General features: G+C 45.9%; 1 protein-coding gene across 1 annotated transcript in view; it reads left to right on the forward strand.

Moving 5' to 3' along the window:
- LOC309328503 (transmembrane protease serine 11C-like) overlaps positions 1 to 26,230 on the forward strand; it is a 71,380-nt gene extending 45,150 nt beyond the window's left edge. Inside the window, exons 6-12 of the mRNA XM_081838504.1 lie at positions 749 to 780; positions 12,442 to 12,486; positions 12,985 to 13,023; positions 17,022 to 17,199; positions 21,933 to 22,192; positions 22,812 to 22,954; positions 24,843 to 26,230. Coding sequence (XP_081694630.1) covers positions 749 to 780; positions 12,442 to 12,486; positions 12,985 to 13,023; positions 17,022 to 17,199; positions 21,933 to 22,192; positions 22,812 to 22,954; positions 24,843 to 25,004 — 859 coding nt within the window. The 3' untranslated portion in view covers positions 25,005 to 26,230. The remainder of the gene's footprint in view (positions 1 to 748; positions 781 to 12,441; positions 12,487 to 12,984; positions 13,024 to 17,021; positions 17,200 to 21,932; positions 22,193 to 22,811; positions 22,955 to 24,842) is intronic.
- Positions 26,231 to 26,503: the final 273 nt, after the last annotated feature.

Genomic DNA, 26,503 nt, shown 5'->3' on the forward strand with positions numbered 1-26,503 from the left:
CTTCCTGCTTCCCCCTCCTTGGGGAAAAGCCCCCAAGAGCTGCACGCTCTTTAAAGGCTGCGCAGCTCTTGCCGGCTTTTCTGCGAGGCCTCCTAGAAAAGCCAGCAAAAGTTACACAGCCGCTTTAAAGAGCGCACGGCTTTTGCCTGCTTTTGCGGGAGGTGGGAAGGCTTAGCGCGCCTTCCCACTGCCCCCCATCCTCTGGGGCTGGCGATGGGGGAAGCGCTGCTTTCCCCACCGCCAGCTTCCAAGCCGGGTTGGAGAGTAGCAGGAAGGCTTCGCGTGCCTTCCCGCTGCCCCCCATCCTCTGCTTTCCCCCACCACCAGCCTCAAAGAGCAGACTCTCCTGGCTTCAGCAGAAGCAACGCGAATCCTCTGGAGCGCAGGCTTCGGAGGCTTCGCGTTGCTATCGCTGAAGCCAAGGAGCCTGCATTCACCCCATAAGACACACACACATTTCCCCTTCATTTTTGGAGGGGGGAAAGTGCATCTTATAGGGCGAAAAATACGATATTTTATGTAAAACACATATTCTGTGTGCATGTTTTCTGCATGAAACCTGTACTGCAATATTCAGAGAAGTATCTGATCCCACCCGGAGCACCTTGGGATACACAGGAGCAGCAAATCCAGCTTCCAAGGAATGCATCACCCCCTGCAGCCTCCTTGGCAGCTGCCCCCATGCCGCCTCTACAGCAACCTCTTGGTGAATAGGAGGTGTTGGTCATCTCCTCCCATCCCTGTGCAGGAAGTGGCAGGGGCTGCCCTTTGGAGTCTCATGTAACAGTAAATGCAAAATGTGATTTAATGCGGTACTATTAAATGTATGGGACGTGATTTAATGCGGTACTATTAAATGTATGGGACGCAGGTGGCGCTGTGGGTTAAACCACAGAGCCTAGGACTTGCCGATCAGAAGGTCGTCGGTTCGAATCCCCGCGACGGGGTGAGCTCCTGTTGCTCGGTCCCAGCTCCTGCCAACCTAGCAGTTCAAAAGCACGTCAAAGTGCAAGTAGATACAGTGGTGCCCCGCAAGACGAATGCCTTGCAAGACGGAAAACTCGCTAGACGAAAGAGTTTTCCGTTTTGGAGGTGCTTCGCAAAACGAATTTCCTATGGGCTTGCTTCGCAAGACGAAAATGTCTTGCGAGTTCCTGCGGGGTTTTTTTTCTCCCCCCCCCCTTTTTCTAAGCCGCTAAGCCGCTTATCTGCTTATCCGCTAAGCCGATAAACCGCTAAAAGCCGTTAAAAGCCGCTAAAAGCCGCTAATAGCGCTAATCCGTCAATGGGCTTGCTTTGCAAGACGAAAAAACCACTAGACGAAGAGACTCACGGAACGGATTCTTTTCGTCTTGCGAGGCACCACTGTAAATAGGTACCGCTCCAGCGGGAAGGTAAATGGTGTTTCCGTGCGCTGCTCTGGTTCGCCAGAAGTGGCTTAGTCATGCTGGCCACGTGACCCGGAAGCTGTACGCCGGCTCCCTCGGCCAATAAAGTGAGATGAGCGCCACAACCCCAGAGTCGGTCACAACTGGACCTAATGGCCAGGGGTCCCTTTACCTATTAAATGTATAGCTGCTGCAGGCCCCCCTGCACATTTTTTTTTAAAAAAAAACCCATGGTGGGCTGCAAGGGGGAGACTCATCTCTCCCCCCCCCGTATTTTTTGCAATGGGAGCCAATGATGCTAATAGGAGTTTCCTCTCAATGTAAATAGCAGCGATGGGCGATTTTTGTCAGGATTCCAGCAGCAGGGGATGATTTAAAGCAGGGGTTGGCAACCTAAAGCCCATGGGTCACAAGTGGCCCACGGGGGTCATTTAACCAGCCCCTGAGCCGCCCGCTCGGCAAGTCCCTGCGCACTGCGCTAAACAAGCGCGGAGCAGGGACTCGCTTTTGCGGTGCCGAAAATCGCGTCTCCGCAGACGCCGGAAATCGCAGGCACGGGATCCGGCCCATGGAGGGATCTCCACTGGAGTGAACCGGCCCAGGCAGGGTAAACCTTGCCGACCCCTGGTTTAAAGTCTCCCTTCCTGTTTGCCACATTCCAGGTCTTGCTCTTGTTCTGGGGTGCCTTATGCCATTTAGTTGCACTAAAACCCCATGCACATTATGGGACAAGGTGAGGCAACCGCCTCAGGTGGCAATATCCACAGGGGCAGCAGATCCTGGTTTCGATTTTTCTCCCCCCCCCCCATTCCTGCTGTAGAGCTTCACTTACCCCTTCTCCCCTGGCGGGGAGGGAAGCACCATTTTGTGGTTCACCTTCGGTGCCAAAATGTCTCGGGCCGGCCCTGACTTAAATACATTAAAGCATTTCACATCAGCCTACTTTGATGATAACCATTAATGGACTTAATTGCCCTAAGCACTTAATAAACAAGCAACGAAGGATGGTCTTAAGTCTTTGCTTTCTAAATGGGTAAAAGAAGCTGAAGTTAAGCATGGCCGTTGCTGGTGTTTTCCAAAGCTGGAGACAGTGGTACCTCGGGTTACATACGCTTCAGGTTACATACGCTTCAGGTTACAGACTCTGCTAACCCAGAAATAGTACCTCAGGTTAAGAACTTTGCTTCTGGATGAGAACAGAAATTGGGCGGCGGCAGCAGCAGGAGGCCCAATTAGCTAAAGTGGTGTTTCAGGTTAAGAACAGTTTCAGGTTAAGAACGGACCTCCAGAACGAATTAAGTACGTAACCAGAGGTACCACTGTACTTGCTAAGGCCAGGTGATCTGTAAAGGATCCTCTCGGCCAAGATCTCCACAATTTCACATAACATAAAACCAAGGGGAAGGTGGGGCCTGAATCATGTCGCTTGTCTATCCCATAGCTGCCAACTTTCAGATTTGAAAATAAGGGATCAGCAGCCTCACCTGTCCTGTGGACAGTCTACGGGATATCTAACAATCCAGGATAGCAGCAGGAAACGGCGCTGGAATAAGGGAATTTCCCACAAAAAAAGAGAAGGTTGACAGCTATGGTCTATCCATCGACTCTTCCTGCTAGCCCTCTTCTCAAACCCTGAAGCTACTGCCGACGAGACATAGTGCATTAACAAAACGCTCTTCTAGGCAAAGCATAAATCAACAAAACCGAATCAAGAAATAAGTTCCTTCTATGATGAAAGCTACGGAATAATATTTCGAACAAATGCACGTGTTCAAAAATGTGGCATATACTCCAAATTAATCTGAATTAGATTGGGCTGCTGTAGCCTTCCTGTCTGACAGTGTTTCAAAACATTCTGCCTCTTCTCTCCTGCCTTTATCTTATTCCCAGTAGACTAGCTGTAAATTGGTTTTGGGGTTTAGTGATAGCTTCAGAGCCTTGTAGCTTCATTTTCACAATGAAGGAAGAGAAAATAAGACCCCAGCCAGCTTCTGAACAACTCAAAATATTTTTAAAAGAAAAGAAACAAAATCTCTTAAATAACAAACAAGGGAAAGAGCTTCTTTTCTCCCCCGCCCCCTTTATAAGATCCTCCTTGGGTGCCATGCTGATTGCTATCTGACCTGAATTGCTACCAACTGTGTCATCACATTTTTTTTCTCAAGGCATGTGCTTGTTATCTCACACATCTCTGCTGGCACAGAAGTGGGAGCAACCTGGAGGGGGATAGTGAAATTCACATTGGAATGCGGACAACCCGTCCCATAACTCTTATGACTACTGCTTTGCCAGGCACAGTGGAAGCTGTTAATCTGGGATTGCTGGTGTGCACCGATCCCATGGCATTCCACAGCTGATGAAGGTTGGGGAAATCAGGAGACAGGATGGCTAGCAAGGCCCTTAGATTGCTGTTGTGCAAACATGGCACCACTGTGAAGGTGGAGCCTGGGCGATATTAATTCATAGCTCTGAATGATACCTAACTTCCTCTGTTAGGGCTTATCCTCACTTACCTTTAGACCTGCTCTTTCCAGGCACAGGTCTGTGCTTCAAAGCTGCGTGTCCGAACACCCTTTCTTTTGCTCTGGAGCCTTCACCATGAAAACCTGCTCTTTTAGCTGAATCGTAAAGGTGTGTATCTGAAGAAGTGTGCATGCACACGAAAGCTCATACCAAGAACTGACTTAGTTGGTCTTTAAGGTGCTACTGGAAGGAATTTGTTTTGTTTTGCGTAAAGGTAAAGGTAAAGGGACCCCTGACCATTAGGTCCAATTGCGAACGACTCTGGGGTTGCGGTGCTCATCTCGCTTTATTGGCCAAGAGAGCCGGCGTACAGCTTCCAGGTCATGTGGCCAGCATGACTAAGCCGCTTCTGGCGAACCAGAGCAACGCACGGAACGGATCCTGTTCGTAACCAGGGGTACCACTGTATGGTGCTCAGAATTCTGTGGCGAGAAAAATGTGTTTCGAATGAACTTTAAAGGTATAGTGTGTATGGAGCCTTTCCCATCCCTAGTTACTGAGAAATGTGCCTGTTTGTAGCAGCGACAATATAAGGTGTGATTCAGCCCAGCCAAAAGTTAAGCTCTTTTTAAGCCTGAAATATCCCAGGCAGAGATAAACACATGCCTTTATCTCCTATTGGAATCAATAACTCTTTAAAGTGCAGGATTATAGCCAACTAAGGGCTTATCCACACTTAGCTTTTGGCCTGCACTTTCCAGGCACAGGTGCTTTAAAGTTTATAGTGTCTGAGCAATCTTTCTTTTGCCCTGCAGCTTTCCTCGCGAAAACCTGCTCTTTAAAGCTGTCGTGAACTAACGATAGTTCAAGTTTTCCACTGATGGTCGCTTGCCCCAATTCAATGGTAAAGGGAGCGTTTTCGCAGGGAAAGCTCTGGATCACAAATGAGTGCTTGGACACGGAGCTTTAAAGTGCCGACCATCTCTGGAAAATGAGGAGGAAGTGTGGGTAAGCCCTAAATACCCCTCAGAGTAGACTCACTGAAATCAGTGGGGGCTAGGTTGATGAGCTTAAGGAAATCAGCCCTGAGTGCGCACTGGAAGGACAGATCCTGAAGCTGAGTCTCCAATACTTTGGCCACCTCATGAGAAGAGAAGACTCCCTGGAAAAGACCCTGATGTTGGGAAAGATGGAGGGCACAAGGAGAAGGGGACGACAGAGGCCGAGATGGTTGGACAGTGTTCTCGAAGATACCAGCATGAGTTTGACCAAACTGCAGGAGGCAGTGGAAGACAGGAGTGCCTGGCGTGCTCTGGTCCATGGGGTCACAAAGAGTCGGACATGACTAAACGACTGAACAACAACAGGTTGATGAGGCCCACTTTCTTAAATGGGACTACAACCCTTATTCTGTGAACCACCCTGAGATCTTATGGTGAAGGGCAGTCTATACATCCAATAAATAAATAATAAAATGAATGAATAAACAAGCCCACAATCTCTGTCTTGGAACTGAGTCTACAAACTGACTTTATGACTACAACATCTAGGCTACTTTTTTTTCTGGGTACCCCCACCCCCAGGAAGTATCTTACCACTCCCTGCTTTGTGTAACATCTTTCCTGGTAAAGAGTTCTGAAGAACTCAAATGTTGGTCACATTATTGTGACTTTTTGGGCAGTTCTAGTGAATGTATTAAGGTAAAGGGACCCCTGATCATTAGGTCCAGTCGTGGCCGACTCTGAGGTTGCAGCACTCATCTCGCTTTATTGGCTGAGGTAGCTGGCGTACAGCTTCCGGGTCATGTGGCCAGCATGACTAAGCCACTTCTGGCAAACCAGAGCAGCGCACGGAAACGCCGTTTACCTTCCCGCCTGAGCGATACCTATTTATCTACTTGCACTTTGACGTGCTTTTGAACTGCTAGATTGGCAGGAGCAGGGACCGAGCAATGGGAGCTCACCCCGTCACAGGGATTCAAACCACCGACCTTCTGATCGGCAAGTCCTAGGCTCTGTGGTTTAACCGACAGCGCCACCCGCATCCCTGAATGTATTACCCAGTTGCAAACTCTGGATTCTGCCTCCTTATGAACCAACAAGGCTACCTTTGCTTTTTAAGCGATTTAAAATTCTTTTAACTTTGGGAGAAGTATTAAACATTTTAATATTCCAAGTAAATAACAGGTTTTCATAGCATCATAGGTTTTGTCTGGAGTTGTTTTGGTCCTGCCAAAGATGTGGGGGCTAATCAGTGTCCCAAGGATGCGCTATTGAGGAAATTGTCGTCGTGTGGGTGATTGTGTAGTTTTTCCTTTCTTTTTCCTAAGCATTTCTGTTGCTCGTAATTATCACTACACATTATGTGGGTGAAAAGTCTGTTATGACTCCAGCATTCCCCAACCAGACACATCACCCATATAATGGGTGGTGATAATTTCTACACATAAGTTAGAGTGTGTCTACACTGTTTTTGTTTTTTTAAGTGAGTATGTTCCAGAGACTAAACTTACTAGCTCAAACTGTATGAGAATGAGACTCTGGTTAGAACTTCATGACCAGGTGCTTCATCTGGATAAGTCAGCATTTTGTTAAGAAAGAAAATATGGAATTCCTTGCCATGCCTGGACAGTCATTGCAAGGAACATTGTTCTATTCAAGTTTGTACCTGATGCATCAATTCCCCAAGTAAATGTTGCGGCTATTGCTTCTCCTGCTGTCTGCTGTTTCAAGCAACAACTTGGTGGCCACACCCATAAATGAAGTACTTATGTATGTATGAATGCATGCATGTATTCCTAGAAGCTACCTCATTGATCCTGCCAGTAGCATATGCTTGTCTCAAAGATTAAGCCATGCATGTCTAAGTACACACGGGCATTACAGTGAAACTGTGAATGGCTCATTAAATCAGTTATGGTTCCTTTGATCGCTCCCACCGTTCCTAGGAATGATCTAAGTGCCTTTAAAAATGAGATTCATGTCTGATATGGGAACATTTGTTTCCACAACTGCAACAACAAAACGTTTTAAAGGAATCCTTAGAGGCCTGCCCTGAATAAACTGGCAATCAGTTAAATCATTAAAAAATCACCTAAATCTGCAACAACTTGGGTGGCACTATTCCTGCAGTTCCGCAGCACCACCTAGTCCTGTTTTATTGGATTAATGTCATTTGTTGATGCGTGAGGAAGTGGACAAGGTGTTTGGGGTAGTGCAGCCTATTAACTGTTGCTCAACTTTTGCTGCTCCTAGCCAATAAACTGCTCCCGTAGGAGATTGATCATCTGGCTTCATTTCAATTGAGTTTCTGTTCTGGGTTGGCCTGGATACAGACTTGGTTTCTCTGATGGGTGACCTGTATTGGGACTAGGGAGTGTGACTCTTCTAATTCTCTTGGACCTCTAAGCGTTTTTCAGTGCTGGGGTAACCTCTCTGAGTGAAGCTGTCTGGGATCAAAATTGGGGGCAACGTATTTCATGGGTTCCACTTCTACCTCATTCTAGAATGGTAGTTGAGGGAGCTTATTACTACAGCAAATGATGTTGAAATTTATGCAAAATTGCATTTACATGAAATTGCTGATGCTGAGTAAGATCACACAAAGATCTGAGGTGATATCAGTATCAAATTCTTATTTTTCACAAATGCCCCCCACAACACCTTAAAAAAGACTTGCTGCCTCTAGATCCCGCAGACCCCAGGAATTTTGGGCTCTGATAAACAAAAGAGGAAGGAAGTACCCACTGGCGATTATCCCTGCGCCCACATGGGAACAATTCTTGAGTAAATATTTCTCTTTGGCAGAGGAATCCAACTCACCCATGGAATTCCGAGCCGACCATCTACCTTTGTGGCCCTCTACCGACCCAGAACTGATAATGGACTTGATACTAGATCTGAAAACGGGCAAAGCCCCTGGGCCGGATCTAGTCCCTGCTGAGGCTATTGTTGCGCAACCGAGGTGGTGGGCTGAAATTCTGGCCAAAGTCTTTGATGCAATTAATTCTACGGGGCTTATCCCTAGGTCATGGAAGGAGGCTGTGATCGTACCAGTCCATAAAAAGGGTTCCCCCGCTGACCCAGAGAACTATCGGAACATCAGCCTTTTGTCTATCGTCGGGAAAATCTATGCAAAATTTTTGTTGTCTAAGCTGTCCCATTGGGCATACGACTCAAACTTGATTGGCCACGAGCAAGCGGGCTTTAGGAACAATTATTCGACCACTGACCATATGGTAATTATGTATCATCTTGCCAGAAAATATTCTGCCCCGAGTCGGGGGCGCCTATGTGTTGCTTTCATAGACTTAAAGGCCGCCTTCGACAGTATCCCAAGAAACTGTCTATGGAAGAAATTAGAGAGATGGGGCATAGATAGAAGGCTGTTATGGCTTATAACCCAATTACACCACGGGTCGTCGGCTAGAGTGAGACTTACACCGGTGGGAAACCTATCCAATGAGGTCCCAATAAATAGAGGAGTGCGCCAAGGCTGCATTTTGGCTCCACTCCTCTTCAACTTGTTTATTAGCGACATGAAGCTCTTTCTGAGTGAGTCTCAAGCCAACATTCATGCCCCCCGCCTAGCTGATTTTCGCTGCCCTCTGCTCTTATATGCTGACGATGCAGCGATCCTTTCCTACTCTAGAGTTGGTTTATGCAGAGCTCTAAAGATTTTTGCGGCTTATTGCAAACTCAACCACCTGACAATTAATCATGGAAAATCTAAAGTACTGGTCTTTACCAGGTCTCGGAAAACTTACAGCTGGAAGTTAGATGGAGTCCAATTAGAACAGGTTTTCAAATTTAAATACCTGGGAGTCTTTTTTCACTACAACCTAAGCTGGAAGCCACAGATACAGTATTTACTGAACAAAGGGAAAACAATACTTTACACTCTACTCCAATTTTTTGCGGTCGACGGAGCCTCCCACATCCCTTCTGCATTGAAGGTGTACCACGCAAAAGTGGTTTCCACCCTCTGTTATGCTGCCCCGCTCTGGGCCCCAGGGTCCAATTTAACATCGCTGGGGACATTGCAGAATCAGTTTCTCCGTCGCCTCCTGAAACTCCCCATGTGTGTGAGCAATGCAGCCATACATCTGGAGTTAAGGATTGCATCATTGGAGACGGTCATCTGGAAGCGAGTCTTTGGCTATTGGCTGTCCAGCTGGCATAGGCTTCCCGACCATTACCTCTTTCAGTGCCTCTGGCGGGATGACTTTGTTAACCCGTGGGTAGGAAAAATCCATGCCAAACTTTTGAGCATCGGAATTTCCCCAGCGGACTCCTTAAAGATGAACCTACGCTCAGCCAAAAGCCTTATCGAGCAAAGATTAGCAGACATCGAAAATCAACACAACCTCTCCAGGGGTGGGGGTGTCTGCTCCCCCAGGTATCACGGAATAACCCCACCACTTGGCCTTCCATCATACATGTCGTCTCTTTCATCTGTACCACACCGACTTGCATTTATTCGTGCAAGGTTCAATGTTTTTCCATCGAACCTGCTGAGCCACAGATTTTCCAAGGGTTTGGTGTCTCCGCTATGTGAGTGTGACGGGAAAAGAGTTGAATCTCTTCCACATATAATGTTCAACTGTCCCTTACATAGCATAGCTAGGACTAAATTCCTGGGTCCTGCTTTACTGCGCTTGGTTGGCAGGCCTGTTGAGTCACATGCCGCACTGCTTTTGCAGGATACAGATCCTTCTGTAACTCTGCAGGTGGCGAGATTCCTGAATGCAGTTATCTCTCACACAAAAACCACCAAAAAACAACAACAAAAACTAATCGGACAGTTATGATGAGAGTACATGATGGATCTCGTCTCCAGTTCTCCTTTTTCTATGAACCGTGCCTTGGATCTTTCCGGGCTCCAAGCTGTTATTTGTCACTGCTCAATGTCCCACCCTTGCATCGTGGTGTTCCCCTTCAGCTGTTAGATGTTTTGGTTTTTTATGCTTCTGTGCTTTTATGTTTGTATATATTTTATGGGCTAATAGCCGTAAATAAATTTGAATTGAATAGACTTGCTGCATCATTCCTGCCTTCATCTATACCCCCACATGCTACCACCTAAAGTAGACCACTTTACACTGGCGCATGGCCACTGTGCTTCACCCGCTAGTAAACTTAAAACTGGATTACCACAATCTGTTGTACATGGGGCTGGCTTCTCAAAACTTAGAAAAAATTGTAAGTAAAAAAAACAACAGGTACCAGATTGCTGGCTGGGACTAATAGGATGGAACAGATCTTTCCAGTTCTTAAGCATCTTCTGGTCCATTTCTGCACACAATTTAAAGTGATGGCCATATCCTCTGAAGCCCTAAATTATAGATTATTGATGGATTGTACTTACTGGTCACTTTTTTTGGAAGTACAGTGGTGCCTCGCAAGACGAAAAGAATCTGTTCCGCGAGTCTCTTTGTTTAGCGGTTTTTTCGTCTTGCGAAGCAAGCCCATTGACGGCTTAGCGGCTTAGCGCTATTAGCGGTTTAGCGGCTTTTAGCGGCTTTTAGCGGCTTAGCGGATAAGCGGCTTAGAAAAAGGGGGGGTGAGGGGAAAAAACCCGCAGGAACTCGCAAGACATTTTCGTCTTGCAAAGCAAGCCCATAGGGAATTCATTTTGCGAAGCACCTCCAAAATGGAAAACTCTTTCATCTAGCGAGTTTTCCGTCTTGCGAGGCATTCGTCTTGCGGGGCACCACTGTAGACTTAAAGAGACCTAGAATATGTTTTGTGTGCTGAGTCTCTTCAGGACTGACTGCACCCACTTGAGCCTGTTCAAATGCTGAGGTTATCTTCAGAGGGCCTACTCAGGGTCTCCCTGCCTTTGGAGGTTAGGTGGGATCCATAGAAGGTTTATGTGGTTCATTTGTGACAACCTATTATAGAATGTTGTCTGCAGAGAGGCTGCTTTGGCAATGAACCGTTTGTCTTTTGTTGACACCAGGTCAAAACTGAACGTTTTGCTCAGGCCTTTGACCATATAACAAGCTGATTTTTCTGCTAATGGCAACCGTCTTAAGCTGTTGTGGGATATGTCTTTCTTGCCTTGCTGTTTCAAACCTTACTGTATAGTAAGCTGCTCTGAATATTGCAAACTGAAGGGTGCAGGGAATAAATGCTATGAAATAAATAAAAATTACCGTAAGTACTGTAGAATTTTCTTTGATACAGATCTCCACCTTGTGGATATTTGGTGCCAATACATATAAGCAACTGCCTTGTGCTGAATTGGTCTATCTACCCCAGTACCAATTACTGTGCTTGGAAGTGGCTCCACCAAGATATTGGACAGGATCTTTCCCAGCACAATTACTGTATTTTCCTGTGTATATGACTATATTTTTTCCTTAAAATAAAATTTTGAAGCTTAAAATAAGGCGGCGTCTTATACACAGATAGTGCATAGTGCATTTTCTTAATTTGAGTCACTGAAAAATATGGTATATGAAATCTTTTTAATTGCATATGCCCCATACAGTGGTGCCCCGCAAGACGAATGCCTCGCAAGATGGAAAACCCGCTAGATGAAAGGGTTTTCCGTTTTGGAGGCGCTTCGCAAAACGAATTTCCCTATGGGCTTGCTTCGCAAGACGAAATGTCTTGCGAGTTCCTGCGGGTTTCCCCCCCTTTTTTCCCCTTTTCCTAAGCAGCTAAGCCGCTTATCAGCTGATCCACTAAAAGCCGCTAAACCGCTAATAGTGCTAATCCGCTAAGCTGTCAATGGGCTTGCTTCGCAAGATGAAAAAACCGCTATACGAAGAGCCTCACGGAACGGATTAATTTCGTCTTGTGAGGCACCACTGTATTAAACTGCAGACCTTATGCATTCAAGCTGTCACTCATTTCTCTCTCTCCATCCTAATCTTCCTGGTGTCAAATTTTATGAAGTCCCAACCTCTTTAAATAGACACTCTCTCCCCTCCCTGCCTCACACACATTCAGCAACGCTGCCTAGCTTACAGATCTTCAGCACCTACATATCTCCTGCACAAATAAAGCCGGTGTTGGCTCTCTCTTCTGGCTCCTGCACACGCCTCTCATCTCATCCTGGTCCCCAGCCTACTTTATAAAGGGCAATAGGGACAAGTAAAAGATTTACCGTATTTCTCACTCTTTAAGACGCACCAGACCATAAGACGCACCTAGTTTTTGGAGGAGGAAAGCAAGAAAAAAAAAAAAATTCTGAATCCCAGAAGCCAGAACAGCAAGAGGGATCTGACTTCTGGGATAGATTCTTGCTGTCCTGGCTTCTGGGATAGTCGCACGCAGCCTCTCCCGGGCAGCGGCAGGAAGGCTCCCCCAAGAGCCATGCTTCCTTTAAAGAGTGTGCGGAGTGTGTGTGTGGCTCTTGGGGGCTTTTCCCCAAAGAGGGAGAAGGGCAGCCCTTCTCCCACCTCGGGGAAAAGCCCCCAAGAGCCGCACACACGCTCCGCGGGGCTCTTTAAAGGGAGCACAGAGCCTCTCGCCTGCATTTGCTCCATAAGACGCACACACATTTCCCCTTACTTTTTAGGAGGGGGAAAGTGCGTCTTATAGAGTGAAAAATACGATATAAGGAAAGACTTTGTTCCCAGTTGCTCTAGAGCAGGGATGTCCAACAGGTCGATCGGGATTTACTGGTAAATCCCCTTGAGGTTTTGGTAGATTAATTTATTTTTTATATCCCAACTTTCCTCTAAAGAGCTCAGTGTCACACATGGTTCTCCCTCTCCTCATTTTATTCCCACAACAGCCCTGGGAGATTGTAAAGGCTGAGAAACAGTGACAAGGCCAAGGTCACCCAGTGAACTTCATGGTTAAGTGAGGACTAGAACGGATACCAATAAATGAATCTGAATTAATCCATTGCCTTAGGCCACAGTAACAGTTCTTCTATGCTAATGTTTTAATTGTTTTATGACTTGCAGTGATATTATTTTGACTGTTATATGTAAATCACTTCGATAATAAACCCATCAATCCCTTTTGTGTCTTAACAAAAGCACAGCTGTTCTTGTAATGAATCATCTATCTATTAAATCTAATTTGAAGTAGCTCTTTCCAAAATTAATTCTAACTTGGAGTAAGATGTCAGATGAGTGCAGTGCAATCTAATCTTGATTATGTCTTTCTTCCAGATATGAGCAAAGAAATGGCTGAAAAACTCTTCAGTGACTGTAAGTTTAAATCCCTCCTGTTAGTTATAAGAAATGCAGTAATTCTTTTGAAGACATTTCCAAGCTACTCATGGTGACCAGGTCTTTGACCAATCCAGCAAAATATAAATTGGGCTTATTAGGAGCTCATAAGGGTGATTCTCTGAAAGAGGTGGAGAAATATTATCTGTCCCCCTTGAGGATTGGCCTTTTCATACAGTAAGAAGCAGGGCCAAGCTGCTGATTGGCTCCTCCATCAAAGGTGAGTGAATGAGAATCATAAAGATTGGCTCTGCCCTCTCTTTTGTACTCTTCTTCTGCTTATAATTGAAATGATTTTACTCAGAAAATGAATTTTCCTTAGTTCATATTCCCTGCTAAAGGTGCATAGCACAAAAGCCCCTGAACTATTTGTCTACAGTTTGGTAGGGCTATTAAGGCATCTTTCTCAGGTCTGCAATTGCACACAAAACAAGAGATTAAACTATTCTTTTTTTTATCCATCTCATATTGTAATGGTGGCTTTTGAAGTAAAACGATTGAAGCTAACCTTCTGAAAATTGATGGGATTTATGGCTTTGGAAGCGGCAGCCTTGCCTGCAAATTTCTTCCAATTCTGCCCAAAAATAATAAAAAAGTTGTAAATTTCTTATGTGTGTGTGAAAACCCATCTTAGAAGTGTGCTGCACAAAAGCCTCTGGCTCTGTTTGCCTGTAATTTGGTATGCTTTATTCACAGTGGGGCGGGGCTACAATGCCTGCAAATTTCATACACTTACGTCAAAAGGGGGGAAAGTTATAACCAGTTTTGGATTCCCCAGTAATGAATATGAGGAGGTTAAATAAAGTGCACTAAAACTCCCAAGCCAAGTTGAGCAGCCTCTGGGTTGATCTGAGCCAAACCAGGCTATTTTACAAAGTCCCAAACTGAGGTTTGAACACAATATTGAGGTTGATGCACTTTCCTACCAGAAACAAACCCTAACGGACATGGCTTGTTTATCTATTTATGTCCAGAAACGGCCTCTGTTTTCTACATACCGTATTTTTCCCTCTATAACACGCAGATTTTTTTCTCCTAAAAAGGAAGGGGAAATGTCTGTGCGTGTTATAGAGCGAATGTGTGGTCCCTGGAGCCGAAAAACCAGGCAAAAATCACATCGCGACGCTTCAAGGAAAAGGGAAATCTGAAAAGAGGAAGCGGCTGCTTTCCTGCATTCTGCCTCAGGGTCTTACTGCCCACCCTCCTCTGTTTCGTTGCTGTGTTTGCTCAAATGGAACAAAGAGCAGGGAAAGCCCCTCCCCTCCAGGCAAGCTCCGGTGCTGCTGGGGGAGAGGGAGAGAGAGGGGGGGAAGGAGAGAGAGAGGGGGGAGGGAGAGAGGGGGGGAGGGAGGGAGAGAGAGAGAGAGAGAGAGATGGCTGGCTTGGGTGGGGGGAAACTTTTGCCTTTCTTTCCTCCAACCCGTTAAATCCCTCTCCTGCATTCTTAGCCAGCTGCTTCTCTGCACACCCCTCTAATGTCCCTTCTTTGTTTTTCCTTCGCTCCCCACTTAAAATGTGGTTACAAAGCATAGATATGGATCCTCAGGATCTTTGCATTGGGTCACCCCAAATTCACCATCAGATCACATAGCATGTCCATGGCTACAGCCTGCCCCCCCAAAATCACGCACCCACTGTTGCCTGGGGCTGCAATGGTGCAAAAATGTGGTTACAAAGCATGGATCCACAGGGATTCTCAGGATCTTTGCATTGGGTCACCCCAAATTCACCATCAGATCACATAGCATGTCCATGGCTACAGCCTGCACCAAAAAAATCACGCACCTACTGTCGCCTGGGGCTGCAATGATGCAAAAATGTGGTTACAAAGCATGGATCCACAGGGATTCTCAGGATCCTTGCATTGGGTCACCCCAAATTCACCATCAGATCACATAGCATGTCCATGGCTACAGCCTGCACCAAAAAAATCACGCACCCACTGTTGCCTGGGGCTGCAATGGTGCAAAAACGTGGTTACAAAGCATTGATCCACAGGGATTCTCAGGATCCTTGCATTGGGTCACCCCAAATTCACCATCAGATCACATAGCATGTCCATGGCTACAGCCTGCACCAAAAAAATCACGCACCCACTGTTGCCTGGGGCTGCAATGGTGCAAAAACGTGGTTACAAAGCATGGATCCACAGGAATTCTCAGGATTTTGGCATTGGGTCACCCCATATTCACCATCAGATCACATGTCTGTGGCCACAGCATGAAGCCCAAAAATGATACATCCACTGTTTCATTCAGAATGTTTTTTCCCTTGTTTTCCTCCTCTAAAAACGATGTGCGTGTTATGGTCAGGTGCGTGTTATAGAGCGAAAAATACGGTAATAGCAAACTGAAGTTGTATGGTTTGATTAATCAATGATGACATTCTAGGCTAAATAGGCAAAATAAAAATGGACAAATGGCTGGCTCTGGATGATGTCCATCCAGGTTCAAAGAACTCAAATGTGAAATTGCTGATCTTCTAACAAAAAAAAAAAAGCGTAAATTGATCCTCCATGCCTGAGAACTGGAAAGTAGCCAACGTAACACCAATTTTTTAAAAGGGATACAGGGGGCATCCTGAAAATTACAAGCCAGTTAGCTTAATGTCTGCATGGGAAAACTGGTGGAAAGTACCATTAAAGATAAAATAAGTAAGCATATAGAAGAACAAGCATTGCTGAAGCAGAATCTGCATGACTTCTATAATATAAAACTATTAAGAGTTATTTGAGAGTGTAAACAAGCATACATAAAGAGGGATCTAGGTGGAATAGTGCGCTTGGACTTTCAAAAAGCTTCTGGCAAGGTACTACACGAAAGATTCCTGTGTAAGCTTAGCAGCCATGGAATAACAGAGTTCCTCTTGTGGATCAGGAACTGGTTAAATAGCAGGAAGCAAGGAGCAGTAACAAATGGACAGTTCTCAAAATGGAGGGCTGTAGAAAGTGGTGTCTGCTGCTGATTTTATCTTATTTTTGCAGCCATTTCTAAAGTTGTTGCAAGCCACTCTGAGCATTGTGGCTCAGAAGAGGAATCTAAACACTTAAAATAAGTAAAATGCATTTCTAGTAAAGAAAATTACTGTATTTTTCACTCTATAAGACGCACCAGACCACAAGACACACCTAGTTTTTGGAGGAGGAAAACAAGAAAAAAAATATTCTGAATCTCAGAAGCCAGAACAGCAAGAGGGATCGCTGTGCAGTGAAAGCAGCAATCCCTCTTGCTGTTCTGGCTTCTGTGATAGCTGTGCAGCCTGCATTCGCTCCATAAGACGCCCACACATTTCCCCTTACTTTTTAGGAGGGAAAAAGTGAGTCTTATAGAGCAAAAAATATGGTATCTTTATTACTACAGGAGAGCCAACCTGCCATATGCACATATCATTTCTGCATGGGATAAGCACCATGATCTAAGTGTTTGGTTTAATGAGGTATTGAATACATATTTTGACTATGGTAAATTTGCAGAGCCTAATAAGAAAGAGTACTGAAGTACAGTGGTGCCTCGCAAGACGAAATTAATCCATTCCGCGAGTCTCTTCGTCTTGCGGTTTTTTCGTCTTGCGAAGCACAGCTATTAGCGGCTTAGCGGCTTAGCGCTTTAGCGGCTTAGAAAAGGGGGGGGAGGGAAAAAACTCGCAAGAACTCACAAGACGTTTCGTCTTGCGAAGCAAGCCCATAGGGAAATTCGTCTTGCGAAGCACCTCAAAAGACGGAAAACTCTTTCGTCTAGCGAATTTTTCGTCTTGCGAGGCGTTCGTCTTGCGGGGCACCACTGTATATAGAATTCTGTGGTCTCACGGTGCCATACAGAGTCTTAATTAGGAGCATGTGGCAAAACTGACCCAGGTTTTGAAAGAAGGCCCCAGTAAAGTCTTTCCCTCCCAATGATTTTATTATCAGTATACACCTAGACAGATCAGCAGGCGTATTTCATAAACCTCAACATCTACCTTTCTCTTGACATTAACAGTCTGCGGGCTTCGATATAACAGATCAACAGTCTCTCCAAGAATAACTGGAGGAGTTGAAATCTCGGGGTCTGGAGAGTGGCCATGGCAAGCCAGTCTCATGCGGAATAACATCCATCGTTGTGGTGCAACGCTGATCAGCAACACGTGGCTTGTGTCTGCAGCTCATTGCTTCAAAGAGTAAGTTTTCAACTGGAATAAGAAATGTATGTACTGGTTGAATTATAAAGCTAAGCTCTCTGGTGACATGAGAGATGTCTTGCTGACTTGTTGAGAACATATGAAGCTGCTTGTAATGGTTCTAGGGGTTGCTTGTGTGTAAGTCGTCGTCGCCACACTTGGCTGGGTTACCTGGGTGAACCCTTTCTGAACAGACAGCCACCCATCCGTGGCTGTCTCAGTCGCTGGCAGAATCCGTCAGTGGGCGTTTCTTGAACTTCTTCCAGCAAAGAAGCTCTTTGACGCCTAGTCTCCGCCTACTCTCCCTGTGCGGAAGTCTTCTGCGCAGGGAGGGTGTGGGCAGCGGAGAACCCGTGCTCTCCCCGCTGGTCTCCGGCGAGGAGTCATGGAGCCCCCTCGCCGATTCCCCCATCTGCCCCCCTTCTCCACTGGTGCTATGCTGATTTCGTTCCCCAGCAGATGGGCTGCCTCTCTCCCTCCTGGGACGCTCTCCGGCATCCCTCCGGAGCCCTCCCTCCTCCTCTGGCTCCGATGGCAGTTCCCTGACACTGCTCATCTAGCTTACCTTGTGGAAGGATGTCCCTGGGGAGAGAACAGATGGGCTCTGGCTGTTGCTTTACCAGATTCTTTACCAGTTGCTGCTGTTCCCCATTACTGTGACATTTTAGTGTTTTATCGTGATTGATACTTTTACTTGAGGAACTTATCTGTCATCAGTGCACAGGACATTATGTTAAATTAAGCGGGTGGCATTGTGGTCTAAACCACTGAGCCTCTTGGGCTTGCCAATCAGGTCAGTGGTTCGAATCCCCACAACAGGGTGAGCTCCTGTTGCTCGGTCCCAGCTCCTGCCAACCTAGCAGTTTGAAAGCATACCAGTGCAAGTAGATAAATAGCTGTAGTGCAGTGGCGTAGCGTGGGGGGTGCAGGGGGCCCGGCCGCACCGGGCGCAACATCTGGGGGTTAGGGTTAGGGGGCGCAAATCCACGGGTTAGGGAGCGCAAATTACTTGCCTTGCCCCGGGTGCTGAAAACCCACGCTACGCCACTGCTGTGGTGGGAAGTTAAAAAGTCATGTTGTTCCATTGCGCCAGAAGTGGTTTAGTCATGCTGGCCATATTACCCAGAAAGCTGTCTGTGGACAAACGCCGGCTCCCTCAGCCTGAAAGGGAGATGAGTGCCGCAATCCCATTGTCACCTTTGACTGGACTTAACCACCCAGGGGTCCTTTATCTTTTATCTTTCCTTATGTTAAACTAACAACTGCCACCTTTAAGCTGGTCTCTGGGCTATGCTAAAATGCATATACTTGTGCACACTTTTCTTATCTGTTCCCTATTGTGATCCTCAGATGAAGGGTGGTATAGAAATTTAATAAATAACAATTACTGTATTTTTCCATGTATAAGACTAGGGTTTTCCACCTAAAAAATAATGTCAAAAATTGGGGGGGGGGGCTTATACACGGATAGTAAAATACACTATTTTTTCTTAAATCCGAGTCCCCCAAAATAGGGGGTGTCTTATACATGGGGGCGTCTTATATACGGAAAAGTGCGGTAACTTTATTGAGTTAACTTGATCGTTTTGTTTGTGAACCAAACCATTCTTGAAATGAAAGGCGGTATACAAATTATTTTATTAAATAAAATTAATACCCCAGAGTTGTCAACTTTGACCCAGTAGGCAACACTGGGCTATTGATTTTATCTCCAGAAACTCAGGCAGTAGTCTTTTCCAGCACACGATCCTTTTTAGCTGGAGATGCCAACCACTGAAATTGAGACCTTCTGCATGCTGAGCATGTTTCCTCCCATGAGATATAGTCCATCCACAGCATAAAAGTTCTTGTAGAACAGGCCTTTGTATAAAAATCAGAAGGAACAATAGGGGTGTATTATTGCAATGAACTCATAGGCCCAACCTACAGGTGAAGTTTATTTGCATGAATCCCAGCTCGCACTTTGTTTTTACCAAAAGCAGCTGCTGCAGGGTTGTACTTTTGATCTAAGCCTAGAATCATAGAATCATAGAGTTGGAAGAGACCACAAGGGCCATCGAGTCCAACCCCCTGCCAAGCAGGAAACACCATCAGAGCACTCCTGACATATGGTTGTCAAGCCTCTGCTTAAAGACCTCCAAAGAAGGAGACTCCACCACACTCCTTGGCAGCAAATTCCACTGTCAAACAGCTCTTACTGTCAGGAAGTTCTTCCTAATGTTTAGGTGGAATCTTTTTTCTTGTAGTTTGGAACCATTGCTCCGTGTCCGCTTCTCTGGAGCAGCAGAAAACAACCTTTCTCCCTCCTCTATGTGACATCCTTTTATATATTTGAACATGGCTATCATATCACCCCTTAACCTCCTCTTCTCCAGGCCTACCTTGTTCCTGACACCTACCTGTGATAGCTGGTGAACAAGAATGAATGGGAGTAGGAGCTGCCATTTTCGTCACCTTACTGGTCTTTCACGCAACATTGCAGTCTCTGCAACTGCTTTTGATCTAAAAACACTGCTGCCACATTAGGGGGAAATTCAGTACAGTGGTACAGTGGTACCTCTGGATGTGAACGGGATCCGTTCCGGAGCCCCGTTCGCATCCTGAAGCGAATGCAACCTGAATCTGCATGGGTCATGATTCGCTGCTTCCGCGCATGTGCGTGACGTCATTTGGAGCGTCTGCGCAAGCGGCAAAACCCAGAAGTAACGCATTCCGTTACTTCCGGGTCGCTGCAGACCGCAACTCAAAAACGCTCAACCCGAATCTACTTCAACCCGAGGTTTGACTGTACCTTGGTTTACGAACTTAATCTGTTCCGGAAGTCTGTTCTTAAACCAAAACTGTTCTTAAACTGAGGCACACATTCCCTAATGAGGCCTCCCGCCGCTGGTGCCCTTCCACTGTTTAGCTTCCATTCGTAGACCGAGGTAAAGTTTGCTAACCAGAACACTACTTCTGGTTTTGTGGAGCTTGTATACCAAATAGTTTGTAAACAGGGCTGTTCTTAAACCAAGGTACCACTGTAATTGGGGATCAGCTGATATCTGAAACATGGCTCTTACCCAGAGTAGTGATTACTCCAGGCATAGGCAAACTCAGCCCTCCAGATGTTTTGGGACTACAATTCCCATCATCCCTGACCACTGACCGTACTAGCTAGGGATTATGGGAGTTGTAGTCCCAAAACATCTGGAGCGCCAAGTTTGCCTATGCCTGGATTACTCCATGCCAAGGTAACTCAAATTCTAAATATAGGATATAAATTAAGCACATATGCACATTTCTACTTTGTACAGCTTCATCTGCTTTCAGTTTTTGGGTGTGGGGAAAGGGGTTGGAGTGGTGGTAGCTGTCAAGAAAGGGGGACTATCGGGACAGCCTATGGCCTTACCTAGAAATACATGTTGTAGAGATCCAACAGTGGACTCACAATATTGTGTTTTCTTTGTAACGCTAATGCGAGTGTAAGAATTGGAAGGGAAGAATCAGTGGGAGAGGAATGCATAACCTTCTTCCCCTCTTGAGAATTATCATCTGTAAATAACATCTGCCACATTTATACTGCTCTTCTCTAGTTGGGCTCTCAGCTGGGAGATCCGATTTGCCAAGAAGAACCTGGCAGGCATGGGAAGGGTTAAGCAACCTCTCCTCCTGCCCACTGATGTTCTTTTGAAAATCCTCTCCCAGTTTTTGTATTAGCTCATCACATATTGATTTGGTGGCATGTGTACTGACAAAGAGTACTCAGAATCAGGGAGTCAGATATGAATAGCAATGGGAGAAGGAGAAATAGCAGCTTGTGCAGGGAAATAACATTCCACCAACCAAAGTGGAGGTCCTTCTCAAATCCTTTCACAGATGTGTCTTCACTATAATAATAATAATAATTTTTATTTTTACCCTGCCCTCCCCAGCCAAGGCTGGGCTCAGAGCGGCTAACAAGCAATAATAAAAACAAGTTGAATGAATACAACTCAAAAACAAGATTAGAATACAACATTAAAATATTGAAACATTAAAATATTAAAATGCAGCCTCATTGCAGGAGGAGAAAGGAAAAAGGAAAAAGAAAGGGGGGAGGGAATCAAATTGGCTCCAAGCCAAAGGCCAGGCGGAACAACTCTGTCTTACAGGCCCTGTGGAAAGAAATCAGATCCCGCAGGGCCCTGGTCTCATGAGACAGAGCGCTCCACCAGACCGGAGCCAGTGTTGAAAAGGCCCTGGCTCTGGTTGAGACTAATCTGACTTCCTTAGGGCCCGGGACCTCTAGGGTGTTGCTATTTATGGACCTTGAGGCTCTCCGTGGGGCATACCGGGAGAAGCGGTCCCGTAGGTACGAGGCTCCTAGGCCGTGAAGGGCTTTAAAGGTCAAAACCAGCACCTTAAATCTGACCCTGTACTCCACCGGGAGCCAGTGCAGCTGGAAAAGCACTGGGTGAATATGCTCCCATGGCAGAGACCCCGTGAGGAGGTCTAGACGCCGCTCACATACTTCCAAGGCCTTGTGTGACTGTGAGGATTGTAGCTTGTTGCTTTGCATTTTCTTTAGGAAAGATGAAAACAACAAAGAATCTCAAAATGCCGATTGGTAACATCATAATCAGTTCAACAGGAGCTAGAATACATCCAGCCCTTCTCTGCTTTCTCTTGGAGTGTAGTCTTTCTGTTGTGTATCTGCGTATGAACAAGTTCAGCAATGTCGGGATTCGCTCTAATCTGTTGCTTCTTTTCAGTTCCAGTAACCCGCGCTTATGGACTGTGAGCTTTGGAACCTATCTGACACCTTCACTACTTGTACGGCCTGTCAAGACCATTATAGTTCATGAAAAGTACCGTTATCCAGCCCATGAATATGACATTGCTGTCCTGCAGCTGGCTAAACGTGTGGAATTCACAAATGCTGTTCATCGGGTTTGCCTTCCAGATGCAAGCGAGAGGATTCCATATAATATAGATGCTGTTATTACAGGATGGGGAGCAATGAGTGATGATGGTAAGCACATCTGCTTAGAAGAAGACAGTATTTCATATGATAAGATTAAGGGTAGGGGTAGGAAGGTATCTTTCGTCAGTGTTAAGATTTAAGGAGACGAAGACAGGGATGGATTCTTTTTTGCACAGGAGATTATGTTAAATTACCAATGCCATCTTTAAACTGGCCTCTGGGCTATGCTGAAAATGCATGTTCACACTTCCCTACTCCATCTAATTGTACATGCAGTTTTTTGAACCTTGTACAGGGAGTGGCCAGGCAGGGAGCAGGGGAGTGATAGCAGATTGCTGAGGGCTGCTGGTTTCTGTGGAGATGAGAAAATGGAGTTAGGGAAGAAAATGATAATTGTAGAAGGGCAAAAACCCCTCCCCCAAGCTGTCAAACGAGAGAAAAGGAAGATGAAATAAATCTTCGCTTGAGTGGAAGGAGAAATCATGGAGCCTAGAAGGGAAAGGCTCAACTGCAGAGACACAAATATCTTCTCCCTTAAATCTCTTACATTCATGCAAGTTTAAGCAGTTGTGGCTAATCTTATATGACACACCATAAAAGTTTATTCTATGCCTTGCCTTACCTAGAGGGAAATTATTTGATGCACTGATGAATATTTTCCGTTTAGGTGATACTCCTAATGTTCTTCAAGAAGCAACAGTAAAACTCATAGACTCCAACACTTGTAATAGAAAAGAAGTGTACAATGGGGCCATAACACCTGGGATGATATGTGCTGGGTACCTGGAAGGTGGAGTAGATTCCTGTCAGGTATGTCCAGTCTCATCTGATAAAATTAATCCCCTGTAAACAAAGGTGACATTCCTGTGGGAAGAATATATTTAAAGGAACATCACTTCCTGGTTTTGAGTACAGTCATACCTTGGGATGCGAACGCTGTGGATTGTGCATTTTCGGGTTACGGACCGCGCTGAATCTGGAAGTACCAGAACGGGTTACTTCTGGGTTTTGGCGCTTGTGCATCTGCAGAAGCGCAAAATGAGGTCAAGCGCATGCGCCGAATCGCGTCACGCGCATGTGCAGACACAGCGCTTCGGGTTGCGAACGCTTCAGGTTGCGAACGTGCCTCCTGCACGGATCACGTTCGCAACCCGAGGTATGACTGTATTAGAAACCTTCCTCAATGCCCCATACTTACTCTTATTTATTAAAAAATATATTTATAACCTGTCCTTCATTAATACAGATACCAGGGCGGGGTATAGAACACAAAATAAAAGCAATCAATGAAATAAGCAGCAATAGATGTGAAAACACACCATCAAACAAATAAATCAGCTGAAAACAAAAGAACGGAGGAAAGGCAGGAGTCCTTGCCACAGTGAGCCCTGAACTGAGTCTGTGCTTCCATCTGAAGGCTGGAAGGCTGGATCCGCCATCTGTACTGGGATGGCTTCTCTAGAGAAGCTCTTGCTGGAGATAATGCTTGTGAAACACAGCAGCACTACATTGGCTCCAGATGCTCCACCTGTACACACTCAAACTATGCATTCTTCTTTGTGGTCTCTGCAGTTCCCCATATGGGTTCCTTGTCTGCACACAGCACAGCACACAACTAGAGCTAAAGACTCAACTGTTTTTGGTGCAAAGATCAAACCCAAGAGCAGAGTGGCACACCCAGAAGGGCAAGGCCAGCACCTTCCCACTCACTTTTTTTCTCTCTGCCTTACCAGCAGCCATTCTGATATACTAAAGTCTGTGGACTGAGTCTGGTCTCTCCCCCTCATTCTTCCTTTCGTCTTTTTTTCTCCTCCTCTCTTTCTTTCCTGCGTTTTCCATTTGTGTTTTAACTATTGGAACTCGTGGAATACCAGTTATCTTTCAAATCCAGATTTCTTTGCTTGTTCTTACAAACACATCCATGTGGGATGAAGCAGGGCCCTCTGTTTGAATGAATTGCCACTATGTGTCACTAAAAGGTAAAGGTAAAGGTACCCCTGCCCATACGGGCCAGTCTTGCCAGACTCTAGGGTTGTGCGCTCATCTCACTCTATAGGCCGGGAGCCAGCGCTGTCCGCAGACACTTCCGGGTCACGTGGCCAGCGTGACAAGCTGCATCTGGCGAGCCAGCGCAGCACACGGAACGCCGTTTACCTTCCTACCAGTAAGCGGTCCCTATTTATCTACTTGCAACCTTGCAACTGCTAGGTTGGCAGGCGCTGGGACCGAACGACGGGAGCGCACCCCACTGCGGGGATTCGAACCACCGACCATGCGATCGGCAAGTCCTAGGCGCTGAGGTTTTACCCACAGCGCCACCCGCGTCACTAAGAACATACAAATACATCCTACTACTACTCAGTCTAGAGTTTCTCTATCACTGGCTCTGATTCTGAGATACACACACAAAACCCTGAATGGCCTGCATCTAGCACCCAACACAAAGAATTGCTTCTGTTAAAATGCATGGCTATTGCAAAATTCAAAAATGGCTATCCTGTTGCCTCTGGTTTGAGGGGGAATAACATTTGCAAAATGCATAAACATGGCTAGGGAGGGACAACAGCAAGTACAAGACCTGAATGTACTTTTAACATTAACTTAAAATGAATATATTTTAGCTTGATGCTGCCCCTTTAATCTTCTGCTTCTACTGAAAATCAACGTTTTATTAAAACTCCCTTTCTTCCCCCTCTAGGGTGACTCTGGTGGCCCGCTGGTTACACCTGACACAAGAAACATGTGGTATCTTGTCGGCATAGTGAGCTGGGGAGATGAGTGTGCTAAGCCAAATAAGCCTGGAGTCTACACACGAGTGACTTACTTTCGGGACTGGATTACCAAATATACTGGGCTCTGATGCAAAATTTGTACGTTTTGCACATCATAGGCGGTATGCAGGTCATACTCGTTTGTAACGTGTGCAAAAGTCCTTTACGTGAGATTGTCTGCCTTCTTTCCAAAGTTGTTGGCGTTGTTCTTGTATGTTAAGAAGTAACAGAGGCAGACGGTTAAACAGTATTTATTTACAGTATTCACACAGGCTTCCCTCACAAAATAAGGGTAACCTTCCCTTGCATAGCTTGAATGATTCCTCCCCCCACTTTCCTCTGTTTTCTATTCCCCTCTCCCTGTCATGGAAGCTGCATGTTAGCACGATTGTGAGTTCAGAACATGGAAGGATTTACCCATTGGCTTCTGCCACCAAATAGCTACAACAGCAGTCAGGGCTGGCGCCAGAGGTGAACACAAAATGGCGCTCCCCACTAGGGAAGAAGGGGTAAGTGAAGATCTGCATCGGAAACAAGTTTACCCAATGGTTGAAGTGAGAATCAAAGGCCGCTTCAGGGTGGGGAGGGAGGGGAAGGTGCCCGCTCTGAATCATGCCAGGCGGGTGTAGAGCCCAGGAGACTGCAGAGGTCACTCCTGCCATTTCCTCGCTAGGGGTAGGAGGAGACCAGCAGCACCTCCTGTTTGAAAATAGGCTGCATAGGGGGAAGCTGGCAGATCTCACCTCCGAGGTGTGTGCTGCTGCGGACATCTCTGCCAGTGCATTTCTTGAGAGGCTGAATCTGCCCCCCCCCCTGTGAATTCTGCCGCCAGAGGTTACCTCACCTTGCCTCATGGGTGCATAGCTGTCAACTTACAGATTTGAAAATAAGGGACCAGCAGCCAAAATAAGGGATTTTCCGGGCACAGGTATGTTCAACTTCTGAGCCCCTCTGAGCCAAAGGCAGAAAGCCCAGCCAGCAGCCAAACGAAGCCTCATCAATAAGGGACAGCAGCGGGACATGGCGCTGGGATAAGGGACTGTCCCGCCAAATAAGGGACACTTGACAGCCATGCATGGGTGGCTGCCCCTAACAGCATTCAATAAACACACAAGACGTAACCGGCTATATGTTTGAATAAATAAAGTATACTATTCATTGTATTAAATTGTAGATTTCAACAGAAGTAGCTCATAAAGTTCAACAGAAAAAAGTAGAAGACCCAGTGGATCAGTTCATTCTCTTATCAGTTCATGCATAAGGTCCATATATGTTTAAGTGTCTATTCCACCTGTTTGTTCATAGAGTCCAACAATCTACAATACCACAGAATTCTTTCATAGAGTCTAAGACAAGGATTTCCAGAATATTAGCCTTGTTTCGCCGTCCTGGGCTTCATCAGGATTATGATACTGTATTTATCTGCATTATCTAGAGTTTGTACTACTAATGAAGCCCAGGATGGCGAAACAAGGCTAATATTCTGGAAATCCTTGAATAGTACAATGAAAAGTATACTTTATTTATTCAAATGTACAGCCAGTTATGTCTTGTGTGTTTATTGAATATGTTTCACGTAACCAGAGGT

Source organism: Podarcis erhardii, assembly GCF_964252035.2.
Source record: "Podarcis erhardii genome assembly, chromosome: 13".
NCBI lineage: Eukaryota > Metazoa > Chordata > Lepidosauria > Squamata > Lacertidae > Podarcis > Podarcis erhardii.